Raw genomic sequence first — 18894 nt, 5'->3', positions numbered from 1 at the left:
TGTGGACATTGCTGCTATAAACATCGGGGTGCACGTAGCCCTTCGGATCCCTACTTTTGTATCTTTGGGGTAAATACCCAGTAGTGCAATTGCTGGATCATATGGTAGCTCTATTTTCAACTTTTTGAGGAACCTCCATACAGTTTTCCAGAGTGGCTGCACCAGCTTGCATTCCCACCAACAGTGTAGGAGGGTTCCCCTTTCTCCGCATCCCCGCCAACATCTGTCGTTTCCTGACTTGTTAATTTTAGCCATTCTGACTGGTGTGAGGTGGTATCTCATGGAGGTTTTGACTTTTTAAAAATCTTTACAGGTACACTCTGAAACAAGTAATACATTATATGTTAAAAAAAAGAAGAAGAAGATAGCAGGAGGGGAAGAATGAAGGAGGGGAGATCGGAGGGGGAAATGAACCATGAGAGACGATGGACTCTGAGAAACAAATCGAGGGTTCTAGAGGAGAAGGGGGTGGGGGGATGGGTTAGCCTGGTGATGGGTATTAAAGAGGGCACGTACTGCATGGAGCACTGGGTGTTATGCGCAAACAGTGAATCATGGAACACTACATCAAAAATTAATGATGTAATATATGGTGATTAACATAACATAATAAAAAAATAAATTAAAAAAATCTTTACAGGTACATATTTTCTAAACATTTTTATGATCAAAAATCATTTTTACAAATTTTAAAGGAAAGTTCAATTAATTCAAAGAAGTATTAGGGGGAAAAAAGTCAACATAGAAAAATAGTCCTGCTGCTTTTATAATTATTTGCTATTGTTTTTGGTCTGAGCCATTCTGGTTGAAAAGCAGGAAGCGCAAGTAGGAGATTAAGAGAATCAGTAAATAAAAGATCAGAGCTCTCTTTCATTATTTTCTTCCCCTGCCTTTTCAAATCAAATCTTCAAGTGTCCTGATCTGTTTTTAAAAGGCCTCTAAACAGCTACACTTCCCTTCCATGTTTATTTATCCTAAACCTAATGACACACAAAGGGAGTTAATTCTTGATATCTCAGATCTCTTCCAGACTCAGATTTGAGCTCCAGAAGATGTTTAGCATTTCAGAAACTCTATATATTTTGATCATCTTAAAAACTTCCTGTAATACATTTTGTGCTGCACATAGTTTGGGCCATTTTGCATTAGAGAGAACGCTTCCTCTTTTTTGTCTTTAGCAGCTCACTCTGCTCTGTGTTATGCTCAATCTTCATGGATAACAGGGATTGGATGTATGTCCATGGTAAATTCCATGTGAATTGCTAGACTTCTGCCTCAAAGTATTAAATGACAGTGAAAGGCAGTAAATATGAACAATTTCCACAACTTGGGGCAACTAACTTTAGAGAAACCAGGAATTGCTAAATTCAAATACAGATGAAAAGCCAAGGTTTTGGCCAGGAAATAAGGAGCTTGAATCTGTTGTGGTGGGAGGGGGCGGGGTAGACAAAGGATCTCAATCATTCTTATAACTCTGGCCATCGCCAGCATCTTTATCCAGAAAGGACATGGTAAATATAGAAAAGATTCATGTTCTTTCCTGAGGCATTCAAAGGGGACAAACTAATGGGACGCCAGGGTCTTGAATTTTCAGGCTACACCTTAAGATAAAAATTATAGGTGTCATTTGTCTGAAATATTACCCTGGAAAATAATTGACATTTTAAAGGCATGTCCAATAGCTATCTATGGTTCACTTGTACAAGGCCTTGATGCTCTAGGTGCCCACTGAGGCCTATGCACCCACAGCACAAACACACACATTTCTCATGGGCGTCTTGAGAATCCAGCCCAGGAGGAAAGGGAGGACAAGAAGACTCAGACGACAAAAATATTCTTTACTTTTGCACCGTCCAAAGGCATGCCTCCAAACAGGAGTGCGATCTCCTCACGGCCCCCAACATCCCTACCTGTGCTTTGGGTTCGAGGTTCGGGTTTCTTGGACCACTTCATTCAAAGGGTACATCTGCACCGACTTTTCTGGCTAATGGCAGTGGCAAAAGGAGGTCTGTCTCCAGATGTGGGATCTCTCCAGGGACGTCAGCTTCTGCGACAGGTTCCCTTTCCTACACTTCTCTACCTCTGGCTTTCAGACTGTGCTCTGGGTCCCTCCGTGGTACTTCTCAGGTTCTGCAGATAATGAAGGTCCCAACTACCACTTAACCCTTTCATGCCTTTGTAGCTTTAGTTGTAATGACGACAACTGTAGAAGGACAGTAAGGGCTTACTGAGTGTACTCCATGCTAGTTTCGCAGGAAGCATTCACAGATAGCCCTTCATTTAATCTTTGCCATAATCATAAGATAGGCCGTTCTATTTTAAAGGTAGAAGAACGGAGGCCCAGGAAGGACTGAGGCCCAAGAAATTATTTTCCAAAGAGAATAGCACAGAGCAAGTGGCCGAGAATCAGAACCCAGGCAATAGGATTCTAGATCCTATACTCTGAACTAGTCTACTCTTTAATTTCGGCACAGGTCAGGTTCCATCTCCACAGAGCCCGTCCAGACCAGCCCAGAGCCATTGCTCTTCCCCTCAAAATCCCTCTCTTTCTCTGGGCTCCTGGGTGGCTCAGTCGTTAAGCATCTGCCTTCAACTGAGGTCATGATCTCAGGGTCCCGGAATCGAGCCCTGCATTGGGCTCCCTGCTCAGCGTGAAGCCTGCTTTGCCCTCTCCCACTCCCCCTGCTTGTGTTCCCTCTCTCGCTGTCTATCTCTCTGTCAAATAAATAAATAAAATCTTTGAAAAAAAAAATCCCTCTGTTTCTCGAGTCTCTTATTTGCCAGGGGTTCCTTATCATCCCTCTTTATCTAGTCTCTCCAACTAGATTACAAATGCTTTACTTGTAGGGCTATGCCTCTCTCCATGACGCTCGCTGGTGTGTTTAGCAGTGCCTCAAGAATTTGATTCGAGCCTAAGAAATTGTCGATAAATGACAAGACAGATCAGAAATTGGATCTTCATCTATCAAGTGCCAGGAACAAAGTTTGAGAGGATACAGTTCGAAGTCTCACTGGGGACTGCCAAGGAGAGAGATAGAGGTTAGCCGTCCAGATGTGGGAGCTTAAGGAAGTTACTCCAACCTTCCATGGCTCAGAGGCTTCACTTGTGCAGTGGTATCATTGATCCCTAGGGAACAGGGCCGCTGTGAAGGTTAGAGAGAGAGCACAGGGCCAGTGTAAGGGATGAGGGAGCAGAAGGCAAGTGGAGGACAAAGCACAAGCTGACACCCCCACCCCCACCCCAAAGGTGGGATCTGTGTGACATTCCCCAGGACCTCCTGCCTGCCCTACAACTAAGGGAAGGAAAAAGCAAATGGTTCACTGACAGACATCACAGACCTGCAGAATGTGAGTCTCCATCAGTTACCAATATCTTAGTGATTTACAAGGAAAAAGCATTCTTACCAATAACCTGACTTCCAGAGACCCACAGACCCAATTTCCTAGAGCCCTAACATCACGCTCCCCTCCTTAGTGATGTGGGAAACAGAGGCAGAAGGGATTATAAATAAAGTAAAATGTCCTTATAACCTGCAGTCCATTGACAAATACTTGAGGCAGGCAGAGTATAACATTTCTCCAGGAAGCTCCCAACTGTCTTCGTGTTAATGCTTTGCTAGAGAAGGAAACAACCTTAGCTTGACAATAGCCAGGCCTCCAGTATCCTGGGAGTCTGCTTTAGCATATCAGAGTCCTCTTGGACACACCCCTGTATCCTTACCTCCCCCAACTCCCAAGTATATAACCAGTCACCCTTCACACTGCCCATGGGTCCTATTCCCGTACTTTAATAAAACCACCTTTTTGGCACTAAAGATGTCTCAAGAATTCTTTCTTGGCCATCGGCTCCGGACCTCACCAACATTCCAAAACTACATCATAAGTCCATGAAAATAGTTTATCAAAAATTACCCCTACTTAGATACGCAAAGTGCCCTTGGATTCAACTAGAGCTATGTTAGCTTTGAACCAAAAAAAAAAAAGAAGAGCAAAGCCTTAGAAGTGCTGAATCTGGGGATAGAGTTAGAAAGCATGAAGAGTAAGGGGGTACTGGATGGGGTGCCTGGAGGCTGCTCCCCCATCTGTCACCAGCAAAATCTGCTCATATATATTTCATACACAAAAGCACTCCAGGAGATTTTGCTTTAGAAAGAAAACAAAAAAAGGATTCAGTCATGAAGATAGTTAGCACAATACCGTTTGATCCCGTTCAGAAAACTTACAGACAACAATGCTTTCAAGTCAATAAAAAGTTGCTTTATCACAAGTGGGAGGAATTACGAGGGCATAAAGTGCATATTGTTAGCAAAGCAGACTGTCCTTTAGAGAAAACAAGGCGTAAAGAACACTTAGCTATAGAATGTACTGTCCAGCTTCCTAAGCCCCTACCTTTTTGCAGCCCTCTCCTCCTGCCTTTCTGAGCATTTACACTAATTTTCTAGGATCTACTGCCACAGTCACAGTAAAAACTCAATTCCTTCAGACCCATGTAACAATGAGCTGGCTAGCTTCTTCACCAGCAACCTGCAACACACCAGACCTCAGAAATCTACATGTCTTAGTTCCAAGCAACTCCCCATGTCTTTCTCAAGACTGAAATACAATCTTCTCATCTTCTAATTATTAGATGCCAAAAGATCTGCAATCCACCTAGAACTGCTGAGCCCTTCACTGTGAATTTGATTAATGACCACCTAGATGGACTATAAAGGACCTTTTCCACTCGTGGTCCAATGGATTGGACTTAACCCAACAAGGAAAAACACTTTACTTATTCAGACATCCCCAAGCCCCTTGTTCTCTTAAAAATGCCCATCCATATTTGTTTTCACCTAATCCAAACTACATTCATGACTATGACAAAGAACAAAAATCAAATGAAACTCATTTTTTGTTCTGTTTTCCTATCAACATCTTAGCCATCAAATTCAATAAATCTAAAAGCTATTCCTGTTAACAACATAGCCCAGCAGTCCATGATTTTTTAATTTTTTCCTTCCCACTCAACCTGTTCTTTTACTTCTCACTATTTTTCAAAAGAATACGTTAATAATCAGCACAATGCTGGTAGTCTTCCACCAATACCATGTTTCACTCTTTAAAAGAAAATCACAATGCTTCTTAAATATCTCTGCATGACAGCAATAAAATAACAAGGAGAAAAAAGAAAACTACAATGATGCCCAGAATAATAGTAATTATTACAGTGTCTGTAATTTTTCTTTTAAATACTTCAATATTGACAATTCAATGCAGGGAAGAGTGTGTTGTTTGAAGGTTAATACAAATTAAGTACCTGTATGGTATAGATAAATGGTCCTCAAACTTTGGATGCTTCAGAATGACCTGGAGGACTTGCTTTACACAGATTGCTGTGAACCATCCCAAAGAGTGTAGAAATGCAAACTCTCTGGCATCTTCTAACAAGTGTCCCGGGGATGCTGGGGGCAGTCCCAGGCATCACAGTTTGATAAACATTGTAATAAACATTTGAAGTTCCCTAATCAAGAGTCCACACTCGGATGTGGGTGGTGGGCATTTTACGGACTTCATTCAAAGGTCTACACATTTGAGGGAAGGAGGGGAGGGGTGCCTATAGTGAATGCCCCCAGCATTGCTGCCTAAATTGGCATCAGTTTGTGAATGAACCAGCACTGATGGATTCCATGACCTTGGCCTCCACTTTCTCATCTGGAGAACTAAAGGCAACTTCTCTCACCTACTAGATTGGGATATTCTGAGGATCGTGTTAGATAAAGCAAGGGTAACAAGCTGTAAATTTTAAAACCCCGTTACCATGATTACTGAGAAATGTATCCAGTCAACAAGGGGCATCCCACAAGAAGAGTGGGCTGCTCAGATTGATCAATGAATCGCCGAGATTGTTTTTCCTCTAGGGAAAACAAGAGTAAACGTGTTTGTCATGACTCTTGTTTTTTCTTTTAATAGATTTTTTATGTAAAAAAAAATGAAAAATCCCTTTATTAAATGTTTCTAAATTGCTATTTTTTATAATTCTTACTTTAAAGAAATTCATTGACTGACATATTTCATAAAAAAAATATGTAGCTACTTAGTGATGTCTTAAATGTTGAACCATAAAGTTTCATCACATGAGACACTCAAGTATTTCAATACACTACAAAGCCTAGATCCCACAATTGGTTCAGATTGCTTGTTATGGGTCTCTAAGGCTTTCAGCTTATAACCCTCTCTTCATTATATCACAGGATTCATCCCGTTGTAGCAGATGTACTGAATGTGGGTCCATATGTTACAGTTTAAAAATTTTAAAAACCCACAATTATCACATGCTGTGTCACTTTTTTGTGGAAATAAAGCCTGAAGCCTTAGTTCAATAGACATAGTCCTATGGATGCACTCGTGTTTAAATGCAACATAAGCGACTGCCGATGAGATGTAAAAGCTTATGACAAGAGCAGAGCAAAGCAGTGCCATACTCATGGACCTCCCTCTAACCACACAGCTACATGATATGGGACCGGTCGCTTAAACTCAGCCGCTTCAGCAATAAAATGAGGGTAACACCATGCCACGCCCAAATGTGTGGAGCTGAGAGCATCACCCATAGCCTTCAAATGTTCTCTGCTCTCACTTGTCACTCCTGTTGAGCATCTATCACAATCCACGGACAGAAGTGTTTCATTTGTAAAAAAATAATAATAATTACATAACATACATATTGACCTATGTTACTACTTTGCTTTTTCTTCTTTCAATCAGCCAAGAAAATACTAAAATTACTTCTTAGCAAATTCTTGAAATTAAGATGCAGTATACCAAAACGGACACAACCTTTACATTGTGTGAGAGCTTTATTTCTCCTCCCCCCCCCTTTTTTTTACTACATCAGTTTTAGTTATTTATTTTTTAAGGTAAGCTCTATGCCCAATGTAGGGCTTGAGCTCATGATCCTGAGGTCAAGAGTCACAGGTTCTACAGACTGAGCCAGCCAGGTGCCCCCTGTGTGGGAGCTTCTTATGATGCAGGCCTTTGCAGAAAATTTTGCAAGATTAAAGAAGCTGCCAAAAAAAATAAAAATAAATAAGAAATAAATCAGCCTCCCTTGCCCATTGCTACATTTACTATTAAATTATCTGTGATCCTTAAAAAATAATATCCCATCAGTTAAAGCCTGACTATTCTCTAGATATAGGGAACACTCAAGGTACTCCATTAATTAAAGGAGGAAGGGAGAGTCATTTATCTAGCCACAAGCAGGAATTAAGTAGTATTACCCTCCTTGGATGATAAGAGGTATTCCCTTCCTCCCCCAAGAAGCCCTGCCATCATATGCCTGTGAACCGAGCCTAGTCAATATTGAACTCAAATCTTTTTTTGGAAGTAGACAAATATAAATCAAATAAATTCTGACTACAACAATTCCCATCAGGACTAGAAAAAAAAATCAACCTATAAAAAAAAAACAACAATATTGTGGGGCGCCTGGTTGGCTCAGCCAGTAGAGAGTGCGACTCTGGATCTCAGGGTTGTAAATTTGAGCCCCACGTTGGATGTAGAGGTTACTTAAAAATAAAATCTTAAAAAAAAAAAAAAAAAAAAAAACAAGAAAAACTGTAGTTTACTGCTTTCCTTTTCTCTGAAATTCACTTTTATTTCACTTAAACAATATAGAAATGAGATGATATAGCTCTTGTATATGCATTTGTTAGTCTGTTGTGTGGCATCATGGGTACCTAGTGAATTGATTCCTTTAATAAAGAAATGCATTTCTCAGGGATTACATAACTGGATTTAAGTTACTAATTTCACAGTATTCTTTAATAGACAAATGTGATAAGAACATTTTACTAAAAGGAATATTATCTAACTCACTAAGCAAGCGTACCTGCTTCCCAGGATGTGGCCGGACACCACTGTTGTCCAGGATGACAATTCCCGGGCTGTTCCTGGACTATTCTTCTGGAATCAGGGTCCTATTTCTAGTCATCAGCACCCTAAAATTACTTTGTTTCTCCTTTCCCTTCAGGATTCTCGGCAGAAGACATGCATTAGACGAAGAGAATGCAAAGCTTGCATCTTTTTAATTGGCCTCAAAGGCAGAATGGAGACATTCTCATTAGCATGCTTATCTCTTGTGCTTCTGTGCTTTGGCACAGGGAATGTGACAGTCCCGGGTCCGTGCTGCTCATTAAAAGCCCAGGTAATAATCGCATATAGGACATACATTGCTATTGGCGGACAATCTTGCTTCATTTCCATAAGTGAATGTTACTTTATCATAAATGATGCTTTACAGAACTAAACAATGATATTTCCTAAAATGTGTCTAACTATATACATCTTCATTCAATCATCTTCATACGTAAGATTTAGAGCCACTAGAAGAGCTTTATCTAGAACTCCTTTTTATTAATAAAATTGGCATTCATTTCTTCTGTGCCTTTATTGATAAAAGGCATTGTTGACCTTATAAGAATTGCATTTAGTGTACATAAAGGTATCTGAGCAAGAAATGTTAGTCAGATCTTTTCATTTCTTTTCCCTATTCTTTAGTGGTTTTTGTTTTGTGTTTTCCTTTTTTATTGACAGCTGGCAGATTTTTCTCAGTCAGGTTGAGTAACAGGTTTGAAACAAAGCTATGCGGGAATGTACAAGCCACTTTACTGCATAGACTCAAATGTATTTTAAAAAATCCAAAGATAAACTAAAAAATCCAAACCTTTGAACTTTGTTCTTAAAATGTCTATGACACACTGAAATATCTTAATTAGTCAACTCCCCCTGTACAAATATTCTAGGAAAGCTTAGGTAAACCTGAAAGTATTCAAAAGCGAAGGCAGAAAGATATTTTTAGCAGACGTTAGTGAAGTCATCAATTTCTTGTAGAATGGATTTCTTGTAGAATGTTTAGGCTCTTTTATGTTAGTACTCAAGTATTTTAGTGTCTGAGGAATGTGTAAATACTTGCTATAAATAATCTAAGGAAAAATAATTACTCAGATATTTTGCTCAAGTCAATTCATAAAAGAGTCTCACACCACACACCACCCACCCCCCCCACCGACCACCAGACAAATTTTGCAGATAATTTTCTATGGGTTCAACTTACGCAGGTATTGAGAGGTTTTCCTACAAAGAGGAGGTCTGGGTTTTATTGGAATCTATTTGAATGAGACTGCGTGAAGAATACATTCTCTAAGATTGGGGGATTTGTGAACTAGACACCTAAAGTAGGAGGAACAGACATTAATTTAGTATCTTCAGGCAAAAATACCCCAGTTCACGTACAACTGAAGTTGGGAGCAAAGAGGTATAGAAGTCAAACCTAAAAAAAAAAAAAAAAAAAAAAAAAATCCCTATGTAGTTGTGAGACCTGTTTGTGGGGAATCCAGGTAAAACAAGACAATAGCAGAAAAGGTGTGGGTGTTTAAGCCATGAATAACCTCAAGACATTTGTTACATGTGTTTCCAACAAAATGTTACTTTTATGGATTTTGATATACTCATTTCTCTAGGGAAAAAAAAATCAATGTGCTGTTTTATAAGATAGGAAAATACTCTGAATATAGATTTCCTGCACCATTGTATGAGGTTTTCTTTCCATGTCATTATGGTTTCAATTTTAAAATAGTTATTCTTGGTGCTCTCAGATTGCTTTCCTGGTGTTACCATCATAACCAGTGGTATACATTTATTTATTTATTCCCAGAGGAATGCGAATGGATTTCTCCCAGATGAAAAACAAAGGACTTATTGCAAACTACTATGGAGCTTCTTTCTGTTGAAGCATCATGGACAAGCATATCCTATTTTATAGCATAATATCAATCTATAACTTTAATGAGAAAACAACTTTTTTGATACCCTAAGTTAAAAAAAACAAAACAAAACCCACAGGTAATAGAATCATCTTTGTTAGCAGGAAGTCACTGGGATTTTATTCATGGCCTGATACAATTTCAAAAAAGTGCTCTTTTGAACAAGCAATGACTCATATACATTGAGGAGCTCTTGAATGTCACCCAGGATTTAGTTACCACTGTGAGATTAAAAATGCATTAAAATGCTCAGCAGCTCTCAGGCTGACGAGGGAGAAAGAAAGGAGAGAGGGACCATGAAATAAAGTAGGTGATGTTGAGGGAAATTGGGTCACAACCCATGTAAATGAGAAAGAAAGAGGCAAGGATAGACAAGCTATGGAATAGGATGGGCGGTCTCCTTGGACTTAACTATTACACCCAAGTGGGCGAATCCATTTTGAAAGTTACTCTAAACAGTCATTACTGGCAAAATGACAGTTAAGAAGAAACGGACAAGAATTTGCAATGACGTGGATGGAACTGGAGGGTATTATGTTGAGCGAAATAAGTCAATCAGAGAAAGACATGTATCATATGACCTCACTGATATGAGGAATTCTTAATCTCAGGAAACAAACTGAGGGTTGCTGGAGTGGGGGGTGGGGTGGGAGGGATGGGGTGACTGGGTGATAGACACTGGGGAGGGTATGTGCTATGGTGAGCGCTGTGAATTGTGTAAGACTGTTGAATCGCAGATCTGTACCTCTGAAACAAATAATGCAATATATGTTAAGGAAAAAAAAAAGAAGAAGAAGGTAGCAGGAGGGGCAGAATGAAGCAGGGGAAATCAGAGGGGTAGACGAACCACGAGAGACGATGGACTCAGAAAAACAAACTGAGGGTTCTAGAGGGGAGGGGTGTGGGAGGATGGGTTAGCCTGGTGGTGGGTATTGAGGAGGGCACATTCTGCATGGAGCACTGGGTGTTATGCACAAACAATGAATCATGGAACACTACATCTAAAACTAATGATATAATGTATGGGGATTAACATAAGAATTAAAAAAAAAAAAACAAAAAACAAAAAAAGAAGAAATGGACAAGAGTCGACAAAATCCTGAATCCTGAGAAATGACTGGACCTAAAAAGCCAGATAAGGACATTTTGAAATAGCAGACGGAGAGGGGGAGGGAGGGGGGGGGGGGGGGGGGGGGGGGGGGGTGGCGTGCGCTATATTCCGTAGTCATTTGGTACAAGTAGCATCCATAATGGAACCTAATCAGAATTATAAAGTGATCAGCTTGAAAGTTTAATTTAAATATAAATTTAAAGTGGTACTTCAAGGATCATGGCCACAAGTATAATCTCCCTGGATAGCGTAGGAGACAGGACAAAAGGTCCCGAATAAGAAATAATCATTATTCACACCTTACAGTTCTTTACAACATTCAGAATATCTTGGTAATAGATATTACTCCTTACTCATGCAGAAACCTCTGTGCATCTATAAATGCAGAGATGGATCTGCACTCCATCCACCTTAGGTTCTTTTCTCAATACCACCTCCACATGGTAAGTAGGCACTACGAAGACACACACAGACACACCTGCGTGCAGACACTTTTTCTGTGTCTGTGTTAAAGAACATGCTCCATGACTCATTTTCTTTGATGTCGATGTTCTGACGGCCCCCAAATGGTTAGGATTATAATTTGCATTCAACACCTACTTCCTTCTCACTGAATCAGATCCAAAGTGTGCATTTAAATTTATCAAACATGAGTACAATAGCTACCACAGAGGAACGCCATTTTACAGGAACCAAATAAATTTCACAAAGCAAAGCAATCCTCTCATAAAAAAAAAAAAACTTTGCCGCAAAATTCATTTAAATACATTATTTAGTCTATCTAAAATATTTCTCATAATTCCAAGTTTGAACAGATTAAGCACATGTTATTACCAACTGTTGACCTTTTCTGGAATCGCGGTTTTTCATTAGAATTAAATGAGCAGTATACAAGGCTGAAATATTTTTAAAATATTCATAATTCACCATTCGCAATTCTGAGAAAGCCTGTTTTAATCAAAATGTGTTAATCTGGCCTTTTTGACCTACAAGGAATGCATTTCTCAGAAAAATCCAGCCTGATAGCATAATCCGTTTCACTTAATAGTGTCGTGACTACTCTTCTTTCTACTTAAGGCACTTTTTACGGGAGTTAAAGTTGTGGCAGCTTCTGTTATGTTTCACTGGGCTTCGTTATTCTTTGAGTCGTGTAATTAAATGATCACATAAAATAAAAACCTGGTGGTGCCAGTCAATCAAAAGAGTTTTGTTCTTTTAAAGATCAAGAATCAAATGTCAAGAAGAACTCTCCTAGGAGGGCCCCATCCACAACGCAACTGAGGTCCCAGTGACCAACATCAATAAATAAAAAGGTGATTAACTAACAACGCATGGAGGACAATTTCCGGGAGGCTGGCTGGCTGGCCACACATTCTGAATTCTTTACAATCCAAGGTTCAGTGTCATATTGGTAGCCATAGGCCACACTTCTGAGAAAAAGAAACCCGATATACAAAACAGTCAATGGCATCCGACTAAAATTAGTTGTCGGTCATTTTGCCAATAGCATATTCTTTTTTTAAAAAAATAACAAAACCTAATCAAAGTGATTTGTGATTGCAGTCATCCACAGGATTATGTGTCAGAACAATGTTTCCAACATGAAATGCATCTGCCTAAAGACGCAATGGACCTTCCATTGTTGGCTTTTTGCATTCAGTTCTGTTTGTTATACATTCATTCCATCCTGTAGTCAGGAAGAAGGGGTATTTAAAACCACCACTTCCCCCCACCCCCCAACGACTGCAGCTGTTTCTACTGAGTAATAAAAGTTGCTGGAGAAATCATATATACACATACATGTAAAATTAGGGAAACAAGCTGCTTTATTGCCCCGATTTAAAATAAGCTCAATCAGTAGAAAAGAAAAATACTATAATATACAGCTTGATGAGCAGCTGAAGACAAGAATAGACTCAGACGCAATTTTAGAATTCAGGCTATATCTCACTCAACAATGTTTGAATGAGATGAAGGACACGCCTCCTTTAAATTTTTTCTAAACCACTGAATGAACAAGTGGAATTTACGGGGGAATGTAACCCAAAATAGATTCGTAAAACTTCCTTCAGTATTAGCTTGAGGCTTTAAAGGCAGAAAAAGGAAGGTCTCACTGCTGTTTCATTTATAAAGTTGTAACATTTTGTAAATCTTCATCAATAAGAATTCTAAGTTAAAAGAACACCTTCCATAAGTCAGTGATAAAATTTAAGTTATGCAGAACAGATTGTTAATCGTCTTTCACTAGGGCAAACAAATATAGCAACCGTAGCACAAGGTAAGAATTAAAATATTGATTCACAAAATTACAAAGATTAAATCAAGAGGCATGGTAATCGATATCTCAAAGGTCTAGGGGAAAGGACATTGAAAGTATTGGCAAAATAAGAAAAAGTCTTACTTTTGACGGTCGCTGTCCGGGTACAGTTGTAAAGAATGGCCAACTCGCCAAACACTTTTCCTGGACCCATGGTGCAGAGCTTCACGCCTTCTTTTGTAACTTCAACCTTACCATCTACAACAAAGAGACAACATCATTTTAATTCTCTTCCACGCTTCATTTCATGTGTTGTATTTTCAACATGCAATGAGGAATATGAGGTTCTTCTTTAAAACTGCAAAGCAATTACCAATGAAGACCAAGCCTTCACCCAGATGCAGTGCAAGAAATGCAGTAAATCATGTCAGTTAAGAAATCCCATCCTTCTTTAAATTAATCACCAATAAGAGGCACCTGGGTGGCTCAGTTGATTGGGCATCTGCCTTCGTCTCAGATCAGGATCCCCAGGGTCCTGGGATCGAGCCCCACATCGGGCTCCCTGCTCAGCTGGGAGCCTGTTTCTCCCTCTCCCTCTGCCTGCCCCTCCCCCTGCTTGTGCTCTCTCCCTCTGTCAAATAAATGAATAAAATCTTTAAAAAAATTAATCACTGATAAGATCTGAGGTAAGACTGAAAGAAAGAAAAAGACAGAAAAGACAAAAAGGTAAACACGTGTTTTTCCAAATACGAATTAGAAAACTATTGTAATTCCAATTTTAATGCCATTTTGAATCAGAGAGAAAAGCGGGGTAAGTGGGTGCATTTTCTACAGCACACTTCATTCATGGGAATTCTCCTTTGAGTAAAGCACAGCTATTACAGAAAGGGAGATTACTTTAACCCTTGGGAACCGTTTAATTGCAGCTCATGGTATCTTTTATTTTTAAGCATCTTATCTGACTTGGGCAAGACTGTTTTATCTGCTTCCCAGTCTGGCAACACTGGCCCTAAGGACAAATAAACTAGGAGGGCTGTGGGGGAAACAAAGAGACATTAGGTCCATTTATATTCCACAAAGGACTTAGAAAATGAAATGCTAAGGAAGGAAAGAGCCAAGGATACATGGACCCTGGTTATACACTGTTGCCTGAAAGAAAGGCAAATGCTATCCATGAGGGAAATGAAAGAAATAGATTTTTTTAAAAGGTACAGCTACATACACCAGGAATTCTCTCACCTCACACAATGGGGGGTGGGGTTGGAAATAAATGGGCAACACAATCCATTCTAGACTAATAGCCCCCCCCCCCACTTCTATTATTCTTCCAAGTTCCTTATCCACAGTCTAAGGAAGAACCTTCTGCTTGGCATTAGCTAATGAAAGGAGCTAACGCTATCAAGTTTTCTCCAAACTTCAGACCTACGTGCATCAACTTCATAATTGTTCCTGTATCTACGTGTTTCCTGTAATGTTGTTTTTTTTTAGAGTTTGGGCTTTAAACATACTCTTGCTTTAAAAAACAAAATCAACCTAGTCTCAACTAAGCGACAACACTTGTAAAAATCACAGGGTCAATGTGCTAATTTCTTCAAACACCTGTTGAGATAAAATCTTCAATATCAAAAAACTTTTTGGGAAAGTGTGATCCATGTACCAGTCATGTGAGGCCGACCCTTCAGAGAACATTGTTCTTTCGACCCTGAAAACCATTTCATGTAAATGCTATCAGTGGAGAGAGAATTCTTCAGTAATTAGGATAAAATTTCACATAAGATCTATTCACTACTCTTGAACTCTGTGTGTACCTCCTCTGTGTATAAAGAAATTATTCAGGAATGAACAAATCCAACAATTCTAAAAGTTTGGACATACTTTCTTAGGCAGGTCTGGCCACTCAAAATTTAGTCTAGGGGCGCCTGGGTGGCTCAGTTGTTAAGCATCTGCCTTCGGCTCAGGTCATGATCCCAGGGTCCTGGGATCGAGCCCCGCATTGGGCTCCCTGCTCCGCGGGAAGCCTGCTTCTCCCTCTCCCATTCCTCTGCCTGTGTTCCTGCTCTCGCTATCTCTCTCTCTGTTAAATAAATAAATAAAATCTTAAAAAAAAAAAAATTTAGTCTAGCTTTGTATGCCTTGTTTCTTGACTGCAGAAAATAAAACTCTTGTGATAGGTACATCAATACCAGCCCAGTAAATCCGTATTTCCTAAGCCACAGATGTCCGCCACCCCACCCATGCCATGCCCCACCTTCCCTTTCAATGGTAATCCTGCCCCTTAACAAATTTCGTCTGCTACTTGAGAATGAGAAACAGGCTCAGAACCTAATATGGTTAGGGGATTTTTAAGTCATTAGAAGTCAGACCAGGAGTTAAATTCTGGTTCTCTTATCTCTTGCTTATGAGCCTTGTGATCTTGGGCAAGGTATTAGGTTCTTCATGCCTTGGTTTCTTCATTAACAAAATAGATGAAAGAAAAGCACCTATCTCATCAGGTGGTTGATAAAATGAAATGATTAAAATAGGGGCAATGCTGAGCGCAATGTCTGGCATATAGCAAATGGTCAATAAATACTAACTCTTATTATTAGTGTTATTTTTATTATATGTCTTATCTAGAAGGAGGAAGGGCTTACTAGATAATACTGAAACACAGTATTCCAAAATCTATTACAGAAACCAATCAAGCCTACATAGTTAGTAGGTTTATGGTTTTTTGTTTGTTTTTTAAATGGAGAAAGTATTTGTCTCAGATTCTCTCTCTATTGGGAGGGAGAGAGTGCATTTGAGAACTTTTGGGTTCAAATCAATATTAAACCCAAAGAAGACAATGGCATTTCAAGAAGTCACCGTGATCTACGTGGCAGAATGCATCCTCTTTGTGCTCTTCCTCACTCGGCCATGTGCAGCCAACATTTGACAAGCTTTGCTTTAGCAAGTACCCTCTTAAGCTGGAGACGCCTATGAATGCACAAAGTAACAACTTTCCAGTGCATTACAACATTTTCTGGACTTAAAGCTCTAGCTTCAATGATACTAAAGGAACTAAGCGCAAAATGAGCAATGCCTAAAGAACTTCCATACATAACTGATTTTGTACAAGTCTGCTTCTCTCTCTCCTTGGGTCCCATAGGTGGAAGTCTTCAGTAGAAAGGAACCCATAGGAGCAAGACCACTACTAAGAATCCTGCTGGACAGCTTGACAATAAGGCTTCTCAACTAATAAAAGATGAGAAACATAGGACTCTCATTTTCAGCTCAGTGGTTTCTTAAAGGACATCTGGGGACCTGCCACATCAAAGCCAATTAATAAAATGCATATTCCCCACTCTGGGAAATTGTAACTGTCCCTACACTGCAATGACCACTGTACTTGGTCCTGGTGCTTCTTACTTCTCTGAAAAATCATGCTCATAGAGCACTCCTTGATTTTAACTGATAGTGAGTCTTGAAACTGATCATGTTTCCTTTGAGATATGACCTCTAGAAAGCTCACAGCCAGAATTATATAAGACTCTGGGGTTGGAAATGTGTGCATAAATGCATTTCTGGTTCCAACTCATTTTCCTGATCTTATTTTATATTTGCCTAATTTGTTCATCTCTAACTCATTTTTTTTAAAGATTTTATTTATTTATTTGAGAGAGAGTGAGAGAGAGAGCACAAGAGGGGGGAGCAGGAGAGGGAGAAGCAGACTCCCTGCTGAGCAGGGAGCCCGATGCGGGACTCGATCCCAGGACTCCAGGATCATGACCCGAGCCAAAGGCAGTGGCTTAACCAACTGAGCCACCCAGGCGCCCTCTAACTCATTTTTTTAAAGACGGGTATGAATAATTATATATGTGTATATATGATATAAAGATAGGTATAAATAAGTATATATATGATAGACGTGCATATATATGAACAATTAGTGTTGGTAACAGAAGGTTGTAATCCATATTAATTAGAATAGCAAAAAAAATTTTTAAGAAGAGATTTACTGGCACAGATTGTATTTGAGAAATAGAAATGTGGATGTAAAACATCTTTTCCAGGTTAAGTTAAATCCTACAGGTTCGGTATATTCACAATAGCCAAGGAAGGAAGGAACCCAGCTTGGAGGTTTTTATGTAATTATAATTTGCTATTAACTTCAGGAGTGCATGTGCAAATATGTCAGGCTATTTGATCACATATGATAGATGAGAGTTGTCTAGAAAGTGTTTTTTTTTAATGAACAGAAATATCTAAATGATAAACAGAAACACGGTGTTTGTAAAATGTTACTGAGTCCCCGTGTGATCACTTTTCCTTCCTTCTACCTGCTGTGTGGGTGAATGAGTAATTCAGGGAGGCAGGATCCCTTGGGTGTTAAAAAGTTAGGTACACACATGGCATTAATTAGAGAGTCCTTTCAAAGACATTTGGGAACGTTCTGATTTCCGAGAGCCCGGTTATGTAAGTGACTGAGGTGAGGTGTGAGTTTGCTTAAGCTCATTCACTGTGCCACGCGGCAGCCTTGAAGCCAAACTGAAAGCGATCACACACTTACAAACGACTTCCAGGTACAGGGTGTGTGGTCCGCTTACGAAGCCCAAGAATAAGACCATCACCAGCTTGCTGCACACACCTGTCCTTTCAAGTGTCAGGGCCATCCTGAAGCCAACCCCCTAGTCTTAGACTGCCCCCCACCCTTTTTTCCACTCTATGGCTACTTTTGAGGTTTGGTTTAAATTGACTTCTCTTGCATAGAAGTTATGTCGGCCTATGTGTGTTTATTTTGGTGGTGAGGGGAACAATGTGGGATAAGATAAAGGGGAAAAGTCATTTAGGCTCAAAATATAGCAGGCTTTTGCCAGAGGCTTCTACCAACTCAGAAAGAACCCAGCTTGGAGGTTTTTATGTAATTATAATTTGCTATTAACTTCAGGAGTGCATGTTAATGAATTTACTTCAGGTCAGCATTGATTAATGTAATTTCTATTTCTCTTAAAGAAATTGCAGAGATTCATTAGCATTTATTCATGACTGTTTAATACTTTAATTTTCAAATATGTCAGATTCCAAATCAAAGATATTTTTTCCTTCGAGAGTAGCAAAAAGACATTTTCAGAACATCCTAGTAGAGTTCTAGACTTTTCCATTATTTTCCCTAACTGAACTCGATAGTGACTAGAGGCTATTAGAACTGTTATTTGGGGAAGTAATGACAATCTGAAATGTGGTCCATCTATACATCCTGCTTTTGTTTTTTTTAATTCACTTTTGCTTTTAAAAAACATGATATTACATTGGCATTATTTTTACTATGCACTCTCCTCACCACAAAAAAGAAACATCCAAATCATTTTTATTTGGATTTTGCTAAACTGTTATTGTTTACAGGAGAGGTGTTGGAACAGCTGCTTATATAAGATTTCAGGGTGACCGTGTCATTCAGCTCTTTTTTTTTAATTTTATTTTTTTTATTCTTATGTTAATCCCCATACATTACAACATTAGTTTTAGATGAAGTGTTCCATGATTCATTGTTTGCGCATAACACCCAGTGCTCCATGCAGAATGCGCCCTCCTCAATACCCACCACCAGGCTAACCCATCCTCCCACCCCCCTCCCCTCTAAAACCCTGTATGTTTTTCAGAGTCCATCGTCTCTCATGGTTCATCTACCCCTCCGATTTCCCCCGCTTCATTCTTCCCCTCCCGCTACCTTCTTCTTCTTCTTCTTTTTTTCTTAACATATA

General features: G+C 39.5%; 1 protein-coding gene across 3 annotated transcripts in view; it reads right to left on the bottom strand.

Moving 5' to 3' along the window:
• Window positions 1–18894, bottom strand: part of PRKG1 (protein kinase cGMP-dependent 1) — a 1253946-nt gene that overhangs the window by 779356 nt on the left and 455696 nt on the right. For all 3 annotated transcript variants that reach the window (XM_035008601.1, XM_035008600.1, XM_035008602.1), the window contains one exon: window positions 13316–13429. In XM_035008601.1, the coding sequence (XP_034864492.1) occupies window positions 13316–13429 (114 nt within the window). The remainder of the gene's footprint in view (window positions 1–13315; window positions 13430–18894) is intronic.

The sequence above is a fragment of the Mirounga leonina genome, unplaced genomic scaffold (assembly GCF_011800145.1).
Source record: "Mirounga leonina isolate KUSES-001 unplaced genomic scaffold, KU_Mleo_1.0 Mir_152, whole genome shotgun sequence".
Taxonomy (NCBI): Eukaryota; Metazoa; Chordata; class Mammalia; order Carnivora; family Phocidae; genus Mirounga; species Mirounga leonina.
This window is presented reverse-complemented; position numbering and strand designations above follow the sequence as displayed.